General features: G+C 37.5%; 2 protein-coding genes across 5 annotated transcripts; one reads left to right on the top strand and one right to left on the bottom strand.

Moving 5' to 3' along the window:
* The first annotated feature begins 366 nt into the window (after nt 1-366).
* Nucleotides 367-10,407, top strand: LOC127449275 (caspase-8-like). 4 transcript variants are annotated; one of them, XM_051712601.1, is made up of 10 exons: nt 367-501; nt 3,100-3,404; nt 4,446-4,545; nt 4,841-4,991; nt 5,080-5,141; nt 8,351-8,387; nt 8,517-8,584; nt 9,204-9,318; nt 9,404-9,908; nt 10,032-10,407. In XM_051712601.1, the coding sequence occupies exons 2-10, from the start codon at nt 3,106-3,108 to the stop codon at nt 10,159-10,161; spliced, it is 1,467 nt and encodes a 488-aa protein (XP_051568561.1). In that variant the 5' UTR covers nt 367-501; nt 3,100-3,105; the 3' UTR covers nt 10,162-10,407. The 4 variants fall into 4 exon arrangements, with proteins under 4 accessions (XP_051568561.1, XP_051568559.1, XP_051568560.1 ...); XM_051712599.1 differs by having other exon boundaries at nt 9,201-9,318; XM_051712600.1 differs by having other exon boundaries at nt 5,077-5,141.
* Nucleotides 10,408-19,034: 8,627 nt separating this feature from the next.
* LOC127448889 (caspase-8-like) lies at nt 19,035-23,270 on the bottom strand. Its single transcript, XM_051711799.1, has 6 exons — nt 23,220-23,270; nt 20,784-21,102; nt 20,650-20,687; nt 20,450-20,555; nt 19,740-20,238; nt 19,035-19,576 (listed from the first exon to the last, which is right to left on the bottom strand). The coding sequence occupies exons 2-6, from the start codon at nt 21,094-21,096 to the stop codon at nt 19,441-19,443; spliced, it is 1,092 nt and encodes a 363-aa protein (XP_051567759.1). The 5' UTR covers nt 21,097-21,102; nt 23,220-23,270; the 3' UTR covers nt 19,035-19,440.
* Between the last annotated feature and the right edge of the window lie 460 nt (nt 23,271-23,730).

Genomic DNA, 23,730 nt, shown 5'->3' with positions numbered 1-23,730 from the left:
TATTTATTTATCACACATTATACATTTGCACATATACAGTGAAATTCTTTTTTTCACACACACACACACACACACACACACACACACACACACACACACACATGTATATATAAATCATTTATTTTAATCAACATTTTTGTCAAATTGTAGAGTATATAATCGCACAATAGCGCATTTCCTTATAATTCCATGACTGAAAGGTAATCTCCACAATCCGTAAAAAAAAAAAAAAGCCCAGAAAAAGGTGCCTCTGTTTGTTCCTGGCATGCAGCAGATGCCCTAACCCCGCCCCCACCCTCACCCTAATCCAATTTAGCTGGTTCCTGCCAGGAACGATTTGAGGCACCTTGCTCCCATAGTGGTAAAACCAGCTTTACGCAAATTCTTATGTAACTTCCTGGTTGAAGCTGAAACTGAAATGTCGGTCAATTATCTCACTCGATTTTGGTTCTACGTGTGTTTACGTTCTTTTCATCTCATTTGAGCGTTTCGAATATTAAGGTAAGATGAGTTTTGAGCGTTTTAGTTGATTGTTGTAGTTTGTCTGTCTTACTGTGTGTCGTTAAAACGGAGGAGTGTTCTGTGTCATCGAAGTTAAACTGTGTAGAGTACTTGATTAAACGGAACACATTAATTTCAGTACTTGGCATGAATTTTTTTTAAAATCCAATGGCATGCTATATTTAATCTAAAATTATTTAAAAAAAATAATTTGTTAAACTCTTGCTACATGCACTTTGACCTCATTTTAATTGAGATCTACATTGAATATTTGTACTTAAAAAAAAAAACAAAGAACACCGTAGGACTATTTGTTCAGTTACAGCACATATAATATAATACGCTTTACCTCATAACTATATCTAAATTTAAAAAATCTCGATGTTGGGAAAAATGGGCATGTCATGGGCATGTTTGTCAATCACCAATTCGTGTCTCTTGAGAAGAAACTCTGAAATAGTGTGCTATTTGGGTTGCATTTGAAGACAATTTGTGCAGTTTTCCCATTTGTCTTATTTTATTTCCTCAGTCTTATTGACTCCGTTTACTTCTCACCTTCACTGTATTGCTTCTATACATGTATGCATACAGTTGAGGTCAGAAGTTTACATACACTTAGGTTGAAGACATTAAAACTCATTTTTTAACCACTCCACAGATTTCATATTAGCAAACTACAGTTTTGGCAATTCGTTTAGGACATCTCCTCTGTGTATGACATGAGTAATTTTTCCAACAATTCTTTACAGACAGATTGTTTCACTTTTAATTGACTATATCACAATTCCAGTGTGTCAGAAGTTAACTGTGCCTTTAAGCAGCTTGGAAAATTCCAGAAAATGATGTCAAGCCTTTAGGTAATTAGCCAATTAGCTTCTGATCAGAGGTGTACTGAATTGAACAAAAGACCTCAGAAAAAAATTGTGGACCTCCACAAGTCTGGTTCATCCTTGGAAGCAATTTCCAAATTCTTGAAGGTACCACGTTCATCTGTACAAACAATAGTACGCAAGTATAAACACCATGGGACCACACAGCCATCATACCGCTCAGGAAGGAGACGCATTCTGTCTCCTAGAGATGAACGTAGTTTAGTGCAAAAAGTGCAAATCAATCCCAGAACAACAGCAAAGGACCTTGTGAAGATGCTGGAGGAAACAGGTAGACAGGTATCTATATCCACAGTAAAACAAGTCCTATATTGACATAACCTGAAAGGCTGCTCAGCAAAGAAGAAGCCACTGCTCCAAAACTGCCATAAAAAAGCCAGACTACAGTTTGCAAGTGCACATGGGGACAAAGATCTTACTTTCTGGAGAAATGTCCTCTGTTCTAATGAAACAAAAATTTAACTGTTTGGCCATAATGTCCATTGTTATATTTGTAGGATAAAGGGCGAGGCTTGCAAGCTGAAGTACACCATCCCAACTGTGAAGCATGGGGGTGGCAGCATCATGTTGTGGGGGTGTTTTGCTGCAGGAGGGACTGGTGCACTCCACAAAATAGATGGCATCATGAGGAAGGAAAATGATGTGGATATATTGAAGCAACATCTCAAGACATCTGCCAGGAAGTTAAAGCTTGGTTGCAAATGGTTCTTCCAAATGGACAATGACCCCAAGCACACCTCCAAAGTTGTGGCAAAATGGCTTAAGGACAACTAGGTCAAGGTATTGGAGTGGCCATCACAAAGCCTGATTGAAAGGCCTACAAACCTGACTCAGTTACACCAGTTCTGTCTGGAGGAATGGGCCAAAATTCCAGCAACTTATTGTGAGAAGCTTGTGGAAGGATACCCAAAACATTTGACCCAAGTTAAACAATTTAAAGGCAATGCTGCCAAATACTAACAAAGTGTATGTAAACTTCTGACCCACTGGGAATGTGATGAAAGAAATAAAAGCTGAAATAAATCATTCTCTCTACTATTATTCTGACATTTCACATTCTTAAAATAAAGTAGTGATCCTAACTGACTTAAGACAGGGAATGTTTTCTACGATTAAATATCAGGAAGTTGAGTTTAAATGTATTTGGCTAAGGTGTATGTAAACTTCTGACTTCAACTGTACATACACTCAAACATACAGACATACTGTACATTAAGACACACTTTTGATCAGTTTAAGCATACAGAATTAATTTCAAATATTCTTTCAAAGGGTTTAGCCCTCTTTTGTTGAATTTCTGTTGTACATTCAGTCTTTGATATTTTAACCCTCCTGTTGTTAAGAAACTGCTCCCTCCTTTTGTCCTTCGGGTCATTTTTGACCTGTATTGAAAACCATTCAAAATGCATAAATTCTTGATTAGTGTACTACGACGTTAAATACCCCCCTTAATGAAAATCTGCTCTATTGTGGTCCCAAAGTGTATGATATATACAGAATATTAATGGAGTAACATAATTTTTCAAGATTTAAAAAAAAAAAATGAAAAAAAAATTATTATTATTTTTAAGGTCTTGACAACATCTCAACGTTTGGTTCCAGTACCAAAATCTATGCAGTATTTATTATAATGTATTCTTTACCTGTCTCGGGTCAAAAATGGCCCTATGACAGTGTTACATTTTTCATGTGCTCACTCACTGTGCAGCTCAACATGGATCCTCTGAAGTTTCATGAGATTGACGAGGACCTGACAAGTGATGAAGTGGCTCAGCTGAAGTTTCTATGCATGGACCTAGTTCCTAAGAAGCGAATGGAGACCGTGAGAGATGCCAAAGACCTCTTCATACGCCTGGAAGAGCAAACAATGCTTGATGATGGGCTACTCGTGCCCGAGCTTCTGTTGACTATTAGACGGATTGACTTGCTTGCCATCCTGAACACATCCAAAGAGGAGGTGGAGAGAGATCTGCTGCAACGTGACCCCTTTAGTAAAGGTGTCTCAGCCTACAGGTATGAAGAGAAGTCTTAACTATGTAGACTGTTGGTGTAGATTTCTTAGCAGATGTTAGAGCATGTAACACCAGAGTCATGATAATGAAGAATCCACTATTAATTTTGGGCCTGTTCTTAATGTTTTTTATCATTATGTAGCCTAACAGAGACAAGCACACTGGCTGTTTAAAGGGATAGTTCACCCCAAAAATGAATATTCTCTCATCATTTACTCAACCTCATGCCATCCCAGATGTGTCTGACTTTCTTTCTTCAGCAGAACACAAATGAAGATTTTTAGAAGAATATTTCAGCTCTGTTGGTCCATACAATGCAAGTGAATGGTGACCAAAACTTTAAAGCTCCAAAAAGCACATAAAGGCAGCATAAACGTAATCCATACTTCTCCAGTGGTTTAATCCATGTCTTCTGAAGCGATCCAATCGATTTTGGGTGAGAACATACACACATTTAACGCTGTACATCTTGCCATTGCAGTCTCTTGCCACAATCATTGATAACACTTTCTAGTGCTTGACGCATGCACTAGATGGTGCTACTAAGCATAATCGAGCTTGAAATCATGATCGCCAAGGAGACTGCAGATGTCAAGATTTATAATGAAAATTGAGTTACATTTTTGTTTGCTCTCACCCAAAAATTATTGAATCACTTCAGAAAATATTGATTAAACCACTGGAGTCATATGCATTACTTTTATGCTGCATTTAAGTGCTTTTTTGGAGCTTTAAAGTTTTGGTCACCATTGACTTGCATTGTATGGACCTACAGAGCTGAAATATTCTTCTAAAAATCTTTGTTTGTGTTTTGCAGAAGAAAGAAAGTCATACACATCTGGGATGGCATGAGGGTGAGTAAATGATGAGTGAATTTTCATTTTGGGGTGAACTATTGCTTTAAGCTAGATCTAAATGAATCTACTATATTTACAGAAGTAGATTAGCAGGGCTATCGTAATCTCTATAAAATCGTTTTTAGAGAAAGTAAAGTTTTCTTTGATCTCACATTGTCTGTGCCTTGTTTTTGTTCTTATTACAGAAAGATGCTATTTAGATTGTCTGAAGACTTGACAGAAGAAAACCTTCATACAGTAAAGTTCCTTTTGGAACTTCCAAAAACAAAATGTGGAGCTTCTACTGTGAGTTTTTTTTATATATATATATGACCTTATAATAGAAGTGTGAATTGCATGCTAATAATAAATTCATGTGAAAGGTGAAATACACGTCGTGTATGTAATTGTCATTTTGACTGCAGTAACTATCCATTATCACAGAAGTACATAGGAACAGTTTTATTATTTATAGGTTAAACATTTAAAGGTTTAATGGTTGTTTTTTTTAATTCCATTGTTTGACTGCTAGTTACACATAATTATGGTTTGCACTTTGACCTGTTATGCTAAGTCTTCTTATTTTATTTGAATCATACAGTCATTTCTGGACATTATGATTGAGATGGAAAAGCAGCAGAAGCTTGGGGAAGAAAACCTGGATGAACTGCAAAATATTCTGTTAAAATGTGATAAACAGCTTGCCTATAAGATAGAGGAGTTCAAGAATATGCATCGAGACCTGGATCAAGGTGACAGATATAACAAATAAAACAGCAAATCAAATGTCTCATTTATCAAAACATATACAACAGCTTTTTTACCTTTTTTGTCCAGTAGGAGGTAGACATCCTCTACAGGAAGTAACTAATCATGAGTTCTCCAGAGTCTCCGTTCCTAACGTAAGTATGCAACGATCCGCAGGTACAGTGGGGTCCAAAAGAGTTCTCATTGAAATCTGGGATTCAGAATGTAATTTAAACCTGGAAACATTGATAAAGATATAGAATGAAGAATGATTTAAGATTTTGCACTAATTTAAGGACATTAATAAAATTAGCAAATTTGTGACATTGGCCATGTTAACTTTGTACAAAAGTTTGAAGCACATTGAAGCGCACAAGATGCTCACAGGAACATACTTAAATCATACTGGGATAACATGTATCAGCAAGTTTTTCTCAAACTTGTAGAGTCCATGCCAGATTGAGTGCATGCTGTCATTTAAGCAAAGGGAGGACATGCCACATACTAAGAAATTCTCAATTCTTTTAATTTAACTTTTCACTCAAACTGTTTTGGTGATAATACAGTAAACTGATCAGCCACAACATTAAAACCACATGTCTAATATTGTATAGGTCCCCCTCGTGCCGCCAAAACAGCACCAACCCGCATCTCATAATAGCATTCTGATATGATTTTCTTCTCACCACAATTGTACAGAGTGGTTATCTGAGTTACCGTAGACTTTGTCAGTTCGAACCAGTCTGGCCATTCTCTGTTGACCTCTCTCATCAACAAGACATTTCTGTCCACAGAACTGCCACTCACTGGATGTTTTTTGTTTTTTTTCCCCATTCGGAGTAAATTCTAGAGACTGTTGTGCGTGAAAATCCCAGGAGATCAGCAGTTACAGAAATACTCAAACCAGCCCATCTGACAAAGTCTACGGTAACTCAGATAACCACTCTGTACAGTTGTGCTGAGAAGAATATCATCTCTGAATGCTATTCTGACATGCAGGTTGGTGCTGTTTTGGTGGCACGAGGGGGACCTACACAGTATTAAGCAGGTGGTTTTAATGTTGTGGCTGATTAATGTTGTACATGTAATGGAGACAAGCATTAAATTAGAATAATGCAAAATAGAAACTTTTTCACTTGAGGTCTCAGACATTTGGATCCAACTGAATGTATAATGTAGTGATGAGATAAAAAAGTACTTGTATAGTATCCCAGTAAACATTTGGACACACAGTGAGGCATCAGTGGGTTTCTAGGTAATCTTAGGATCTTCGACATTGTGCTTGTCTGTAACACCTGTAACCTACAGCACTATCAGTTCGCTACATGTTCTACAGCATTATCAAGTTCATGTTGCAGTGACTGCTTTTACTTAATTTAACTTTCTTCATTTATTAACTTTGAAAAGAATGTTTTGAGAGACTGTTAGGAGAGTTTTTTTTTTTTTTTTTTTTTTTAATTCTCATAATGAAAAAATGCATTTAAAATTGTGTATATATAGTATACAGTGTTCCCACACATCCTGGAAAACCTGGAATTTTGCAATGCAGTTTTCCAGTCATGGAAAATGAGAAAAATACCTAAATGTCCTGGAACATAATTATTTGTCCTGGAAAATATATTAGTATAATAAAAGTTTGATTGTGTTGCTGACGAGGTTTTTGTAACATGTATAAGTACTGATTTTTCGTTCCAACACTGCTGTAGTGTTAACAAAAACATTTGAGTTGTAAACTTTAGATAAAGACGACGGTCAGACCGCAGATTTTTTTTTTTTTATTGAGAATGAATTTACTCCAGAGGTGGTAGCATGGTGATGATGTGGCCTTTACACCTCAGTATGTAGATTTGTTTTCAATAATTCCACGATCAGAGTCTGTTTACACCACGTCACACGTAGGGCCCTATGATTTCCACAATGTGGAAAACACGGATGGAATTACTGAATTCAGTCATAAATTTAGTAGCTAATGCAACTTTTGAAAATATCAATGAATTTGACATATTGGGGGGCAAAAGTGAATTTTTGAATGCACAATTATATTAAATATAAAAATTAAAATCTCAATATGTCCAAGTGTGATTATTAAACCGCAAAAGGCTGCGTTTTAATTAAATATATAATCTGCATGTGCTGCATGCTTCAGAATGAATGTGTGAAGCTGGCTGCTCGTACGATGAAAACACCTCATCATGAGCGTCAAGAGTGCTCTGGGTGCCCGGGGCCTGGGTAGCTCAGTGGTAAAATACGCTGGCTACCACCCCTGGAGTTCGCTAGTTCGAATCCCAGGGTGTGCTGAGTGACTCCAGCCAGGTCTCCTAAGCCACCAAATTGGCCCGGTTGCTAGGGTGGGTAGAGTCACATGGGGTAACCTCCACGTGGTCGCTATAATGTGGTTAGTTCTCGGTGGGGCGTGTGGTGAGTTGAGCGCGGATGCCGCGGTGGATGGCGTGAAGCCTCCACACGCGCTATGTCTCCGTGGCAATGCGCTTAACAAGCCACGTGATAAGATGCATGGGTTGATGGTCTCAGACGTGGAGGCAACTGGGATTCATCCTCCACCACCCGGACTGAGGTGAATCACTACGCCACCACGAGGACTTAAAAACACACTGGGAATTGGGCATTCCAAATTGGGAGAAAAAAACAAAACAAAAGAGTGCTCTGGGTGTGTAGTAGATGACAGTGAGCACAGCACTGTGAAGCGTGCAGCACATACAGACTATGTATTTATTTGAATGAAATCATAGCTTTTTCGGGATTAATAATCACACTGGGTCATGTAGACAACTTTTTACCCTGGAGGTGCAAAACTAACATCAAAAACACACAGAAACACCAAAATAAAAGCTAGTTTTAAATGGACACATGAAATGGGAAAAAAATATCATGTTTAATGTAACTAAATAATAATAATAAAAATGTATTAAAGAAATTTCTCACATCTGTGATGTTCTGTTGTTCAGCACTTTATTTGAGAAAAATACCTTCAGTGTTGTTTCGGATGATGCTGTGGGGATTTTGTAGAAAAGCAATTCATTAGATAAAAAAATAATGCATTGGTTAAAGATTTAACTAATGAAAATAATTATATTATCATTTGATTAAAGTTTTAAATTAATTTGATTAGACACCATTTTGAGGATGAAATTTAATTAAACTCTCAAATATGGAATTTTGGAAAAACAACCCTCTAATAACCACAATTTAATGACCTCTCGTGTGTTTTTGTTTAAATATTACAACCATGTGGCACATAAAATGTCCTGGAAAAGTGTGCCATGAAAAGAGTGGGAACCCTGATATAGTTTAAATGCATTAAAATAAATAGTCTAAATTCACACCTGTTGTTTCTTTCCTGCAGATTCTGGATTCAACACAGTATGAAGAGACCGAGATCGGTAATAAGTTATACTCTCACACAAAGTTTCAAAGCATTACTGACCAAAAACCAAAATGGGTAAGAGGCCAAGTACCCTGACATTACTGTGCTTTCCTTATGTATCTTTTTATAAATTTTTCATCTTTAGGGAGAAGAGGCTCTTCTGTGAGTGACGGTCTTGTTACCGATTCAGATACTCTGCCCAAGGAAGAAGAGGTAAAAAAAGACACCTCGTTCCATTTATTCTTATATTAAATATTGTTACCTTTTTAAAAGGAATAGTTCACCCAAATTCGTCTGTCTTTTTTTAATGCAGAACACAAAAGGAGATGCTTTAATGAGTATCGTAGGTTGTCTTTTCAATACGATGGCAGTGGATAGTGTCTCATTTTAAAGCTTAAAGGACCCAAAGTATCCTCCGTCATATTCCAAGTCTTCTGAAGACGTACGTTAGGTTTTAGTTAGAAACAACCCACAATTCTAGTCACTTTCAAAGAAAATCATTGTGCATGAGAGACGTTCGCTCACAGAATGTACATTGGTTTTTTTTCCTGAGTGGACATGCCAGCCACTGTATTTGTGATGTTCACGAAAACGTCTCCTTTCATGTTCCGCATATGAAAGAAAGTCATAGGGTTTTGGAACAACATGAGGGTGAGTACATAATGAACTATTGGGTGGACTGTTCCTTTAACTGGTTTGCAGTTGAAAGTTTATAGCGACAGACTACTTGAAACACTACTCCTGTATTACTCGTGTATTAACTCTGCATGTATAGCCACGGCAGAGAGCTTTTGAATTTTGTTCTGTAATTTGTTTTGCATTCATGTAGCAGGATTTGTATTATTCCATGAAGCAACGGCCTTTAGGATACTGCCTAATCATCAACAACTACAACTTTAAAGAAAAGTCCTCATTGCGCAACCGGACAGGCACGGATAGGGACAAAGGTATTCCACACAACTCCATAACTTTATTGATCTCATATGTATCTCTAATAAAATCAGACTCCCAAATTAACTCTTGTTTCATTAGAGGAACTCACGAGAGTGTTTCGCAAAATGAATTTTCTGGTTGAGTTGCGGGACGATCTGCTAGCCTCAGATATCCGAGATGTGATAAAGGAGTTTGCACAGAAGAATCACTCTGCAATGGACGCTTTTGTCTGTTGCGTCCTTTCCCATGGAGAGAGAGGCACAGTGTTGGGCATAGATGGCAAAGAGGTTGCAATCCGTGACCTCACACTGCCTTTCGCTGCATGCCACACACTAGTGAGCAAGCCCAAGCTTTTCTTCATTCAGGCCTGTCAAGGTAGAGAGGCCCAGGAAAGTGTGTGGATGGAGGATGGACAGGTGGACGTTACAGAAGAAGAAACATATGAGGGGGATGCTCGTGCTGTAGCACTTCAGAGTATCCCTATAGAAGCTGATTTTCTCATTGGAATGGCCACAGTGGAGTACTACCAGTCCTTCCGCCACATCACAGAAGGGTCCATCTATATCCAGGAGCTCTGTAGGCAGATGGAGAAGTTCTGTCCCAGGTGTGTTCAAATTCATGTGTCTTGAATATGAAGAGATTTGAATACTGGTAAACATTGTTTTTTTGTTGTTTTTTTTCAATGGATCCATAGAATTATTTTCATGTCTGCATATTTTTATTTCAGAAATGAAGATATCTTGTCCATTCTGACAAAAGTGAACCGTGAAGTAAGCTCCAAGATTTTGAAGGGCTACAAGCAGATGCCTGAACCTCGGTACACCCTCACCAAGAAACTGGTCCTTCCTATGGACTGAATGTGCCTGTCTGTAACAGAATATTTCTTTTAGTTTCTGGATCAGTACTGGAGAGTTTCTCTGTTACTCAGACTCTGTAGTACTGCTTAAGGGGAGGGTGAGAGCTCTTTGGTGCTATGGATTAATTGTTGTGTCTCTCTGATGTCAATTCCACCAACGTTTACTGCTCAGGGGAACAAAATGTATGTGAAAATTCTTGTTTAAAGAGAAAACAAAGTAGGAACAATAAAACACATTTATATTTGACACTAGGCACAAAGATTTTTATACCAGCTAAATGTTTTAGATTTGAATGCTTTTGTAAATGCAGATTTTTGGCAGTAATTTAATTGGATGATTTAAAAGTCCTTACTTTTAAAAGTGTGTATTTTTTTTTTTTTCTTAAGTGGATAGTTAATCCAAAAATTACAATTCTCTCCCAGATGTGTCTGACTTTCTTTCTTCTGCAGAACACAAATGAGGATTTTTAGAACAATATCTCAGTTCTGTAGGTCCATACAATGCAAGTGAATGGTGATCAGACCTTTGTAGCTCCAAAAATCACATAAAGGCAGCATAAATGTAATCCATATGACTCCTGGTTAAATCCATATCTGCTGAAGCGATTTGATAGGTGTGTGTGAGAAACAGATAAATATTTATGTCCTTTTATTTACTCTAAATCTCCACTTTCACTTTTACATTTGACAGTCACATGTGGTGCCTGTTTAGTGTCACTTTCACATCTGAAAGTGAAAGTTAAAGTGGAGATTTAGAGTAAAAAATGACTTAAATATTGTTCTGTTTCTCATCCACACCTGTTATGTTGCTTCTGAAGACATGGATTTAACCACTGGAGTCGTATGGATTACTTTTATGTTTCCTTAATGTGATTTTTGGGGCTACAAAGGTCTGGTCACCATTCACTTGCATTGTATGGACCTACAGAGCTGAGATATTCTTATAAAAATATTCATATGTGTACAGCAGAAGAAAGAAAGTCATACACATCTGGGATGGCATGAGGGTGAGTAAATGATGAGAGAATTTTCATTTTTGGGTGAACTATCCCTTTAAATCATTTGTATGTCCTTTAATAATACATGTGTAGATAATAAATTAATAAAACACCCTGAAAGGTGTCAGACCTTTTTTATGATTTTTTTATTATTTCCCTTCAGTCGACTTTCAATGTCAAGTTTTCTTTTTGTGCCAAAAATAATTAAAAATATTCATTTTCACCCTTTTATCTGACCCTTCCATAAAGACATCAATGTAAATGCCCTCTTAATTACTCAAGGGTTGCAGGTTTGCTTTCTGATCTAATTTGCAAAGTCTGACATGACATTGTGACAGGTTCGGGTCAAGTTTCTGAACTTTAAATTTGCATTGTTGTTGTGTACATTTGGGAAGTCTACTGTTAATGAATTTGGCATTCTGCCATATTGTAGGAAATATACTGTATGTATTAAGGGCATATATGTATCAGATGGGAAGGTTATTGAACAAGAAAGCTTGAACTTTTGACCTTAGGCCGCAGAATGCTAAACTGAGGAATTGAGAGGATTAAAGGCCAAGGGAGAGAAGTGTGTCTCAGGTGCATACAAAGTGTACTGGATACCCCAGGGAACACTTACAACATCTCCGATATTGCTGCAACTATTACTGTAAATAGCAGTTAGTTTGGATTTGCATATAGTTAATAGTTTATTAGTTTTTGATTTGCTTAACTGAGTTTTATTATAACTTAAAAGCTTTTTATTGTTGTGTCTGCTTCCTGAGATTGTGATTTATCTTCAATCCTGAGAGCAAAATAATTGACCACAAGGGAGTCTTCTATGTCATTTCTTGAGAGAACAGCTTTGTAACAGAGAACAGCTGAAGGCTGCGAGCAGATGCCTGAGGTTCACTACACTAACCGAAACACTGGTCCTTCCTATGAAGCGAGTACCCTGATTTGGCTGCGGCATGATCTCTAATAGTATCTGTACAGTCTGTAGCCTAAAAGACTGTTTTAATGTGACTGGTTTAGTTTTACCTCTCTTGGAACTTATCAGAAATTGTTGACTTTTGTATGACAAATTGCAAATGTTCTTTGTGTGTCACTTAGGATAAATGCATCTTCTAAATGACTAATTGTACCTCTCCACATTTGGGGTTTATGGTCAGAGCACTAAGATGCTATCCACTATATTGTGTTTTGTTTACATCCTCCTCGTATGTAATTTGTGTAGATATGTTGTTTTTTTTTATTTGAAAGTTTGCATCAGTAGTTGTAAATCTCTTGTTTTATTCTTTAAATCTCTCCACACACTTCCAGACATTCATGTCAGTTGAATTAATCTTGTAGATATTTGTAAAATTTTTATTTATTTTTTAGTTGACAAGTGCCTCATTAAAGGGATAGTTCACCCAAAAATGAAACTTCTCTCATGATTTACTCACCCTCGTGGCATCCCAGATGTGTATGACTTTCTTTCTTCAGCAGAACACAAATTATGTTTTTTAGAAGAATATTTCAGCTCTGTAGGTCCATACAATGCAAGTGAATGGGTGCCAAAATCCACGTAAAGGGAGCATTAAAGTAATCCATAAGACTCCAGTGTTTAACTCCATGTGTTCAGAAGCAATATGATAAGTGTGGGTGAGAAACATTAATATTTAAGTCATTTTTTTTTTGTTTTTTTTTTTTGTCATAAATTCTCCTCCCTGCCCAGTAGGGGGCGATATGCAAGAGGAATGTGAATCATCAAAAACACAAGAAGAAGAAAGTGAGTTAAAGTGAAGATTGACTGAGCAGAGAGGATAATTTATAGTAAAAGGGGACTTAAATATTGATGTGTTTCACACCCACACCTATCATATCACTTATTCAATGATTTTCTTTGAAAGTGACTAGAATATATGGATTTAACCACTGGAGTCGTCTGGAGTAGGGTACAACAGGGCTAAAGGAAATTTAACTTTTTTAAGGTAAAAAAAAAATGTATTTATTTTTTATTGAATATTGATAGAGCAACATCATTTGTATGAAAATAAATAATAACGGAAGGTTGTTCCGATTAAAATGAAGTTTTAAAAAGAAGGTGGTGTCTCAAAATTATTTGCATTAGTTGACAAATTGTGCCCTATAACTATTGCCCCGGTATATACACCATATCACTTTAAACCCCCAAGTGAGGGAGCCTTTTACCACAGTGATACCGATACCGGGGCAATAGTTATAGGGTACAATTTGTCAACTAATGCAAATAATTCTGAGACACCAAGATGCTTTTTTGAGTAACAAATTAATATGATGCTTACTCAAAATAACCACGGCAGAATATATATATATATATATATTGTCTAATAAGAGGCTAATGAGTATCAATAACATCTTTTCCTTCTCCTTTATTAAAATTTGCATGTCAAATCTACTGACTTCAGTAGAATGTTTAAGCATTATAAGAACAAAGCAGATGTGCTGTATCATTTTGCTACAGTATTTAAACTTCTGAGCATGACTTTTATCAGAAAGACTTTTATCAGCAGTCATTGTAAAGCACATTTCACATGAGTTGAATCGAGGCATCAACACTCCACTCAATGCCAGCGTCAAGCGTCACTTTGCCCTCCACATGACAAGCGCTGCAGAAAGCGTCATGGAGGGGCAATTTACGAGCTTGCCACACAAGAAAGCTGGAGGTGTGCATAATAAACATTGAAAACATTTATATGGAAGAGAAAAAAATGGCAAGTGCTTTGATTGCACAAAATAAAGAAGACTCGACTTGTTTATGTTTAGTTCTTAGCGTTTTATTTATTTATTTAATTTGGTGATGTAATTACTCTAGTTCAATAACTGGGGTCTCTGGATACCCGGAAATGATAAGGTAATAATTAATTAAAATATATTATGAGACATTCAATATCTCTTCATAAATTTTGACAGATTTAAAATATTTATTGTAGCTTTGTACTCTCAAAGACATTATTTTGGAGGCAAAAACGTGTGTGAAAAACACTGGTGAGAAGTTGGAGCCGAGGTTGCGCTGATGCGTCACTTCATAGATTGCGCTGATGCGAGTCATGTTAAAGCCCCTCAACATGTATAAACATCAGTCACTTATGCATTAATTCTCTCCATGATGAACAAGACATGCTGATGCTGAATTAAATGAACAACATGCCCCTCTCATTCAGTCAGTCGGTGCATGTACAGTTGAAGTCAGAAATTTATATACACATCTACTTTGTGCATGTCACAAATCATTTTTCCAACAATTGTTTCACTTATAATTGACTATATCACAATTCCAATGGGTCAGAAGTTTACATACACTAAGCTAACTGTGCCTTTAAGCAGCTTGGACAATTCCAGAAAATGATGTCAAGCCTTTAAACAATTAGCCAATTAGCTTCTGATAGGAGATGTACTGAATAGGAGGTGTACCTGTGGATATATTTTAAGGCCTAACTTCAAACTCAGTGCCTCTTTGCTTGACATCATGGAAAAATCAAAAGAAATCAGCCAAGACCTCAGAAAAACAATTGTGGACCTCCACAAGTCTGGTTCATCCTTAGGAGCAATTTCCAAACGCTTGAAGGTACCACGTTCATCTGTACAAACAACAGTATGCAAGTATTAACACCATGGAACCGCGCAGCTGTCATACCGCTCAGGAAGGAGACACATTCTGTCTCCTAGAGATGAGCAAAGGACCTTGTGAAGATGCTGAAGAAAACAGGTAGACAAGTATCTATATCCACAGTAAAACAAGTCATATATCAACATAACCTGAAAGGCTGCTCAGCAAGGAAGAAGCCACTGCTCCAAAAACGCCATAAAAAAGCCAGACTACAGTTTGCAAGTGCACATGGGGACAGAGATCTTACTTTTTGGAGAAATGTCCTCTGGTCTGATGAAACAAAAATTGAACTGTTTGGCCATAATGATCATCATTATGGACCATCGTTATGTTTGGAGGAAAAAGGGTGAGGCTTGCAAGCTGAAGAACACCATCCCAACCGTGAAGCATGGGGGTGGCAGCATCATGTTGTGGGGGTGTTTGCTGCAGGAGGGATTGGTGCACTTCACAAAATAGATGGCATCATGAGGAAGGAAAATGATGTGGATATATTGAAGCAACATCTCAAGACATCAGCCAGGAAGTTAAAGCTCGGTCGCAAATGGGTCTTCCAAATGGACAATAACCCCAAGCATACCACCAAAGTTGTGGCAAAATGGCTTAAGGACAACAAAGTCAAGGTATTGGAGTAGCCATCACAAAGCCCTGACCTCAATTCGATAGAGAATTTGCAGGCAGAACTGCAAAAGCATGGGTGAGCAAGGAGGCCTACAAACCTGACTAAGTTACACCAGTTCTGTCTGGAGGAATGGGCCAAAATTCCAGCAACTTATAGTGAGAAGCTTGTGGAAGGCTACCCAAAATGTTTGACCCAAGATAAACAATTTAAAAGCAATGCTACCAAATATTAACAATGTACAGGTGCATCTCAATAAATTTGAATGTCGTGGAATGTTTCAGTAATTCAACTCAAATTGTGAAACTCGTGTATTAATAAATTCAATGCACACAGACTGAAGTAGTTTAAGTCTTTGGTTCTTTTAATTGTGATGATTTTGGCTCACATTTAACAAAAACCCACCAATTCACTGTCTCAACAAATTAGAATATGGTGACATGCCAATCAGCTAATCAACTCAAAACACCTGCAAAGGTTTCCTGAGCCTTCAAAATGGTCTCTCAGTTTGGTTCACTAGGCTACACAATCATGAGGAAGACTGCTGATCTGACAGTTGTCCAGAAGACAATCATTGACACCCTTCACAAGGAGGGTAAGCCACAAACATTCATTGCCAAAGAAGCTGGCTGTTCACAGAGTGCTGTATCCAAGCATGTTAACAGAAAGTTGAGTAGAAGGAAAAAGTGTGGAAGAAAAAGATGCACAACCAACCGAGAGAACCGCAGCCTTATGATTGTCAAGCAAAATCGATTCAAGAATTTGGGTGAACTTCACAAGGAATGGACTGAAGCTGGGGTCAAGGCATCAAGAGCCACCACACACAGACGTGTCAAGAAATTTGGCTACAGTTGTCGTATTCCTCTTGTTAAGCCACTCCTGAACCACAGACAACGACAGAGGCGTCTTACCTGGGCTAAGGAGAAGAAGAACTGGACTGTTGCCCAGTGGTCCAAAGTCCTCTTTTCAGATGAGAGCAAGTTTTGTATTTCATTTGGAAACCAAGGTCCTAGAGTCTGGAGGAAGGGTGGAGAAGCTGATAGCCCAAGTTGCTTGAAGTCCAGTGTTAAGTTTCCACAGTCTGTGATGATTTGGGGTGCAATGTCATCTGCTGGTGTTGGTCCATTGTGTTTTTTGAAAACCAAAGTCACTGCACCCGTTTACCAAGAAATTTTGGAGCACTTCATGCTTCCTTCTGCTGACCAGCTTTTTAAAGATGCTGATTTCATTTTCCAGCAGGATTTGGCACCTGCCCACACTGCCAAAAGCACCAAAAGTTGGTTAAATGACCATGGTGTTGGTGTGCTTGACTGGCCAGCAAACTCACCAGACCTGAACCCCATAGAGAATCTATGGGGTATTGTCAAGAGGAAAATGAGAAACAAGAGACCAAAAAATGCAGATGAGCTGAAGGCCACTGTCAAAGAAACCTGGGCTTCCATACCACCTCAGCAGTGCCACAAACTGATCACCTCCATGCCACACCGAACTGAGGCAGTAATTAAAGCAAAAGGAGCCCCTACCAAGTATTGAGAACATATAGAGTAAATGAACATACTTTCCAGAAGGCCAACAATTCACTAAAAATGTTTTTTTTATTGGTCTTATGATGTATTCTAATTTGTTGAGATAGTGGATTGGTGGATTTTTGTTAAATGTGAGCCAAAATCATCACAATTAAAAGAACCAAAGACTTAAACTACTTCAGTCTGTGTGCATTGAATTTATTTAATACACGAGTTTCACAATTTGAGTTGAATTGCTGAAATAAATGAACTTTTCCACAACATTCTAATTTATTGAGATGCACCTGTATATGTAAACTTCTGACCCACTGGGAATGTGAGAAAAGCTGAAATAAAGAATTCTCTCTACTATTATTCTGAGATTTCACATTCTTAAAATAAAGTAGTGGTTCTAACTGACCTAAGACAGGGAATGTTTTCTATGATTAAATATCAGAAATTGTAAAAAACTGAGTTTAAATGTATTTGGCTAAGGTGTATGTAAACTTCTGACTTCAACTGTACAAGGTCATTCAGCTTGTTTATGAATGAGAAGTTTCATGAGTGCCACTTCTCACTGTGCAGGCGCTGCTGTAGCCAAGCACGTTATTGGCCGCAGCTGAAATCAAGCACGCAATCTGCCTCGGTTGGACCACGATTGCCAAGCACACGATTGGCCGCTGCTGTAATCAGTTATGAGGGTGTAAGTGCCCTTAACCGTTGATGTTGTTTCACAATGCGCAGCCGCCGGCAATGATAAAAACGATACAAATTTGTGTATTTGACTCCTATTCCAAATCCCGATTGTTACCATGTTTTTGTACATGTAACCTTGCTAGCAGCACAGTCAAACGGTTTTATTCTACAGAAATATTTTCCAGGACAAATAATTATTTTCCAGGACATTTAGGTATTTTTCTAACTTTCCAAGATTTCAAGGTTTTTCAAGGCAAAATTCAAGGTTTTCCAGGATGCGTGGGAAACCTGGAAATGTGATAATTTCAAGGATTTTCATTAGCTACATAAATTTACAACATTTTAAAAAATATAGAAAATTTGATAAAATTGCCTCGAAATCAGCCTTTAGACATTACATGCAATGATCTCATGGATCAGGGAAATTTTGCAGTGTATAGTGACAAACAGGTGTTTAGGAAAGCCCTGTGGTAGTTTTTGTTGCTATTTAGTGTTTTGGGAAAAAATAAAATCAATGGAGCCTTTTACCCCACGGAGCCTTTAGCCCCATTGTACCCTACTTTTTGTTTCCCTTATGTAGATTTTGGAGCTTCAACGTTTTAGCACCCATTCACTTGCATTGTATGGACCTACAGAGCTGAGATATTCTTCTAAAAATCTTCTTTTGTGTTCTGCAGAAGAAAGAAAGTCATACACATCTGGGATGGCATGAGGGTGAGTAAATGATGAGGGAATTTTCATTTTTGTGTGAACTATCCCTTTAATGATTACTCTACAGTATACTGCTGTTTTTCTTTGTTAGCTTGTGATAGAGATTATAGAGTGTGTTTGAGGTTTTGCATTTGCATCAGCTAAATATTGCACTGAAGAAACAACCACAAAATTAAGCTCAAGTCATTTGTGTGCTATTCATAATTAAGGATGCTGTGCTTTACACTGTTCGGTCATGCTGAGTACTAATTGTTGCTAACAGTAATTATGTAGTTAACTACATTAGTTAACATGAACTAACAATACTTTGAAAACAGAAATACTGTAAGAGAAATTGAAAGAGGATGCACTGATCATTGATAACCAAAGATAAAAAGGCCTTTCAGAGATTTTTAAAGTATTTCTTTCAGGTAAGCTTTATTAATGTGTATGATAGATCAACAGATGCAGTGCGGTTACAGGGATAAGTTACAAAGGAGTGAGTGTCTGTGTTAGTGTTTAAAAATGGACAAATGCTTTCTTGTCAATACTTGAATGTAATTATATTTAAATTTTGAGAAATTGAATAATGTCATAACCAATTATCCCACTGGATTAAAACTGTATTTTGTATTTTTCTGTTGGTCCTACCAGATAGCATGTTCATGTGTTGCCATGACTGTAGGAAATATAATGTAAGAAGTATTTCTTTGTACATGCAGTAATGCACCATGTGTAAAGATTATTGCATTATAACAATTGGATGACTTTTTTATTTATCAACAGGTAATTGCATCAACAGGTTAATAAAGAACATTTGTAAAAAAAAATAAAAAAATAAAAATGGTATTGTTTACCATTATAAAATGATTTTTTTTTTTTTTTTTTTTAAAAAGGTCTCATATGGCTCATGATTCCCTTTATGTAAACAGTTCTGGTCCTGATTTGTAAAAAAATGACTACTTTTAAAAACACTTTCACAAAGGCTCAGCTATTGGGTTTGCATTTACATTAAGAGTTCAGTTTTTCCCGAGATTCCCTCATAAGTGAATTTACAAAAACATGAGTCAGATTAGAAAAGATAAAAAATGTTTCATCTAGCCAAATTACATATCACGATCACCATTATGGCATTACACAGTATGCACACCAGGAGGTTTCATTACTCTGAACCAGGCACAGGAAGAATTAGTTTCTTCCTCATTGCGACTTCCTGGACAGGCATCTGTTTGCAAGAAATTCCCTGACGGCTGACGTCATCATTCACGCAAAGCAGGATTGTCTGTAAGTCTGTACCCCTGGGAACATAAAAGATAAATGACTTTTTCATTAATGACAGCCATTTAGTACACATACTTTGTGTCTACATATTTTGACCATAACTTTGTATTTTTCTCTATTTTGCATACTCTATATTATAACAGAGAGAAAAACACTGCATGAGAAAAGTTACAAACTTACTGTGGACAATGAATCTTTAGCTGTTGGCAAAGGGACTGAATAAACCAGGAGCCTTTTTCTGGCCTTCTGTAAGAGTAGTGACCGTCAGTGGTTGACCTGGCAATAAGGAAATCTGAATCGGCTGGGATTGAGATTTCAAAGCTGTCAGCATCCACTTCACTCTCTGATTCTGCTCCTTCTGGATCATCTGCTTGGACGTTCACAAGCCTTTGTTTCTTATTTCCACGACATGCCTGTATGAAAAACACTTTGGGCTTGCCAGCTAGCCTCTGGCAGTTAATGCCATTGAAAGGTTCACGTATTTCATCAACAGAAACAACACCACCATCAGTTCCATAGACTCCGTCATTGCTGCCATGGCTGAGGACGCAGCATATGAAGCAGTCTCCATCTACTGTTTTGCCCAAGTCCTTCAGGAGATCCCTCATTTCAGCAGCAGTTTTATCTCTGTGCACCACCACCTCAAACGCCAACCAGCGGAAAATTTTGTCGAGAGATTCTGAGGCACAGGGTGAAAGAAACAGAGCAATTGCATTTCGTAAAATAATTAATTATTATTCATGATTTCCATGCCCATTGTCAAAAATTAACATGCAAATACTTGAAAATGAAGTTTACTTAACATTTTACATAACTGAACATTTTCAGTACCTCACACTACCTAAATATCAAAAACGTTTGAAAAAAACCAAACCAAAAAACAAACAAACTTTGGTCCTCATCTGATCCCATCCTTTCCTTCATGGTTGCAAAATGTACATTGTTGAAGATTACACAGATACCGCGTGGAATCTGCGTTATTTTGTATTGCCCCAGCTGAAATAAAAACCACAGAAAAATCAGTGTAACGGAACATACTTGACTGGTATTTGCAGGAACGTGAATCTTTAAAAAATTACAGTAAAGTCACCTCCGAGGTCTCCTGCAGTGGATATTTCAGGCTGGTGTCTGTGAAACAAAAGAACAAGTTTAAAGCAATGTCACCACAAGACAACAGACAGTGGCATCATACCAGCTGGTGAGTGGTTAGCTAGGGGGATTTACCCTGTGCCTTGGCTGAGGGAGCAAAAATGGCATGACACTTCAACATCGGAAAAGTCTCCAACATACTGTCTTGTCTTAAAAGGTCTATGAATTTGCAACAGGTTTCGTCTCCCTTGCTCATGAGTTTGTCAAGTAGGTCGATGATCATCTTCTCTCTGTTTTGGACATCTCTGAGGTTCCTGTACTCACGCGGAGTAAGAAGCTTATCCTGCTGCACATGCTGCATGATGATGTCGGCCTCTTCACATAAAGTCTCCAAGAGGAAGACCTTATTTTTGAGAATTCTGTCACGGAATTCCTGTTTTGTGGCCATAGTTCACTGTAGGAGAGAAGAGTATGGCGATTTAGGTTTTCCAACTTGGGTCATTCCAACAATTCGGGGAAAATTATTATTCTGAAAAAATATTTGTAATGTTTAATTTCAACTGATTACAATTGTAATAGTCTTGGTAAAAAGAGTTGAGACCAATTATAATGTTAGTGGTACAAAAAATATGTCATTTTTACACTGATAATAGAGTTTTTCTGTGAGTTCAGTGACTTATTGTCCAGCCAGTTATAACTGTGACCTTTAACCGAGTTAAAGGAATGTTCTGGGTTCAATGCAAATTAAGATCAATCGACAGCATTTGTGGCATAATGTTGTTTACCACAAAAAATTTTTTTGACTTGTTCCTCCTTTTCTTTAAAAACAAAAACAAAATTGGGGGCCTGGGTAGCTCAGCGAGTAAAGACGCTGACTACCACCCCTGGAGACGCAAGTTCGAATCCAGGGCGTGCTGAGTGACTCCAGCCAGGTCTCCTAAGCAACCAAATTGGCCCGGTTGCTAGGGAGGGTAAAGTCACATGGGGTAACCTCCTCGTGGTCGCGATTAGTGGTTCTCGCTCTCAATGGGGCGTGTGGTGAGTTGTGCATGAATACCGCGGAGAATAGCGTGAAGCCTCCACACGCACTAGGTCTCCGCGGTAATGCACTCAACAAGCCACGTGATAAGATGCGTGGAGTGGCGGTCTCAGACGCGGAGGTGACTGAGATTCGTCTTCCGCCACCCGGATTGAGTCACTATGCCACCACGAGGACCTAGAGCGCATTGGGAATTGGGCATTCCAAATTGGGGAGAAAAGGGGAGAAACAAATCGAGGTTACAGTGAGGCCACTTACAATGCCACTTACAATGGAAGTGAATGGGGGCCAATTTTTGGAGGGTTTAAACACAGAAATGTGAAGCTTATAATTTCATAAAAGCACTGACATTAATTCTTCTATTAAAACTCATGTATTATTCGAGCTGTAAAAGTGTTTGAATCGTAATTTTTACAGTCATTTTAGGGTTTAGGGTTTGTTGACATCACATCGTCATGGTAACAAAGCTGTAAAATTGGCTATTACTTTACACAGATGTGGTTAGTAAGTGATTTTATCACACTAAAATCATGTTTACATGCATATTGTCTACGTCTTGTGGCTAAACTTTTGAAACAGTATTTTAACGTTCAAAAATTGGCCCCCATTAACTTCCATTGTAAGTGCCTCACTGTCTCCTCGATTTTTGCTTTTTTAAAGAAAAGGAGGAACGAGTCAAAATAATTTTTTTGTGGTAATCAACATTGTGCCACTAATGCTGTCGATTGAGCTCAACTTGTATTGAACCAGGAATATTCCTTTAACTGGAGGTAACATCAGCCATTCAGCAAAAATGTGTACATAAATGTTGATCAGGCGTAACATGTCCTCTGTGTTATGGGAAGATACAGGGTACATTTATGTCATTTGGCCCTGTATGACTTGTTATTTTAAGGATGAAACATAAAGACACTTATAAAAGTGTGTTTCGTTTTTCAAAGGTTTCAAAGCCGAAAAGCCAACGAATTAACTAAATTAAATGTAATGTTTAAATGCAGAGCATGTTCAGTAAATTAAATGGGTCAAATTCACTTACAAAGATGTACCACATATAGCAAACTAAGAGTCAATAACCTAATAATAACAACATATCGTGCTGACGTTAAATTAAAATCCTCTTCATTTATTATTTACAATAAGTAACACAAACCAGGTAAGAGCCAGTGTGTGTATGTGAGTTTAAAAGTCCTGTTCCAGACAGGCTCGAGGTTAATTTGGAATTTGTCATGTAACATCGTTCAGGTATGTCACTGTCGATTTTAAATGCGATTTATTGATCATTTAATTTGCCACGAAATCGCAATTTTATAATCTACTGGTCATAGTAAATGCTCGCAACTCTTTATAAAAGAATCATGGTTGATGCTTTCGTTTTCATTTCATTACAGTATATTCTGAAACTGGCTGGAATGATTTTAGCACAGCTTAAATTATTTCTACACATGGTTTGACAGCGTCGACCTGCCCATCTTGCAATCATGATAGCGTGAAGCAGCAGAATACATGGATTTGTTACAGTTGCAGTTTCTCACCTTCGTTGTTCCCTCGCAGAACTCATGAACGCGATGATGGCAGAAGAGTTGCCAGATTTTCTGGGTTGCCAAATATTCTGGGTTGCCAAATGTTCTGGGTTGCCAGATATTCAGGGTTGCCAAATATTCGTGACATTGTAATTTTGTGATTTTTGGCAAGAATTAAATATTGTTCAGCTCTGAAATGGTCTGTCTGTTTTTTTTTTTTAAATGTTTTTCCCAGCTTAAAGATAAAAATTAATGTCAAAATTAACGCTTGTAATAAAAGACACTTTGGTTAAGTTGGTTAGTTAATGACTTTTTAATGATCTATTTTTTTTGCCCTGCTTAATGTAGTGTTTTACTGCACAGCTGACTGTGCTTTACCATAGCTTTGGTAAGTTAGCATGTCCTGTTTGGTTCCATTAACCCATTTTAAGGAATATTCAATACAAGTTAAGCTCAATCGACAGAATTTGTGGCATAATGTTGATTAACACAAAAATTTATTTAGGCTTGATCCTCCTTTTCT

This window comes from Myxocyprinus asiaticus, chromosome 12 (assembly GCF_019703515.2).
Source record: "Myxocyprinus asiaticus isolate MX2 ecotype Aquarium Trade chromosome 12, UBuf_Myxa_2, whole genome shotgun sequence".
Taxonomy (NCBI): Eukaryota; Metazoa; Chordata; class Actinopteri; order Cypriniformes; family Catostomidae; genus Myxocyprinus; species Myxocyprinus asiaticus.
The sequence above is the reverse complement of the archived record's forward strand: the minus strand, read 5'-3'. Positions and strand labels throughout refer to the sequence as shown.

Excerpts from the sequence above, each read along its gene's own strand:
- LOC127448889 (XM_051711799.1), bottom strand. The coding sequence starts at position 21,096 with ATGGCCACAAAACAGGAATTCCGTGACAGAATTCTCAAAAATAAGGTC. Across the intron at positions 20,556-20,649 it reads CACTGCAGGAGACCTCGGAG|CTGGGGCAATACAAAATAAC; the intron begins GTGACTTTACTG and ends TTTTTATTTCAG. Across the intron at positions 19,577-19,739 it reads CTAAAGATTCATTGTCCACA|GGGTACAGACTTACAGACAA; the intron begins GTAAGTTTGTAA and ends TTATGTTCCCAG.
- LOC127449275 (XM_051712598.1), top strand. The coding sequence starts at position 3,106 with ATGGATCCTCTGAAGTTTCATGAGATTGACGAGGACCTGACAAGTGAT. Across the intron at positions 4,546-4,840 it reads CAAAATGTGGAGCTTCTACT|TCATTTCTGGACATTATGAT; the intron begins GTGAGTTTTTTT and ends TGAATCATACAG. Across the intron at positions 8,585-9,200 it reads CTCTGCCCAAGGAAGAAGAG|CAGGATTTGTATTATTCCAT; the intron begins GTAAAAAAAGAC and ends GCATTCATGTAG.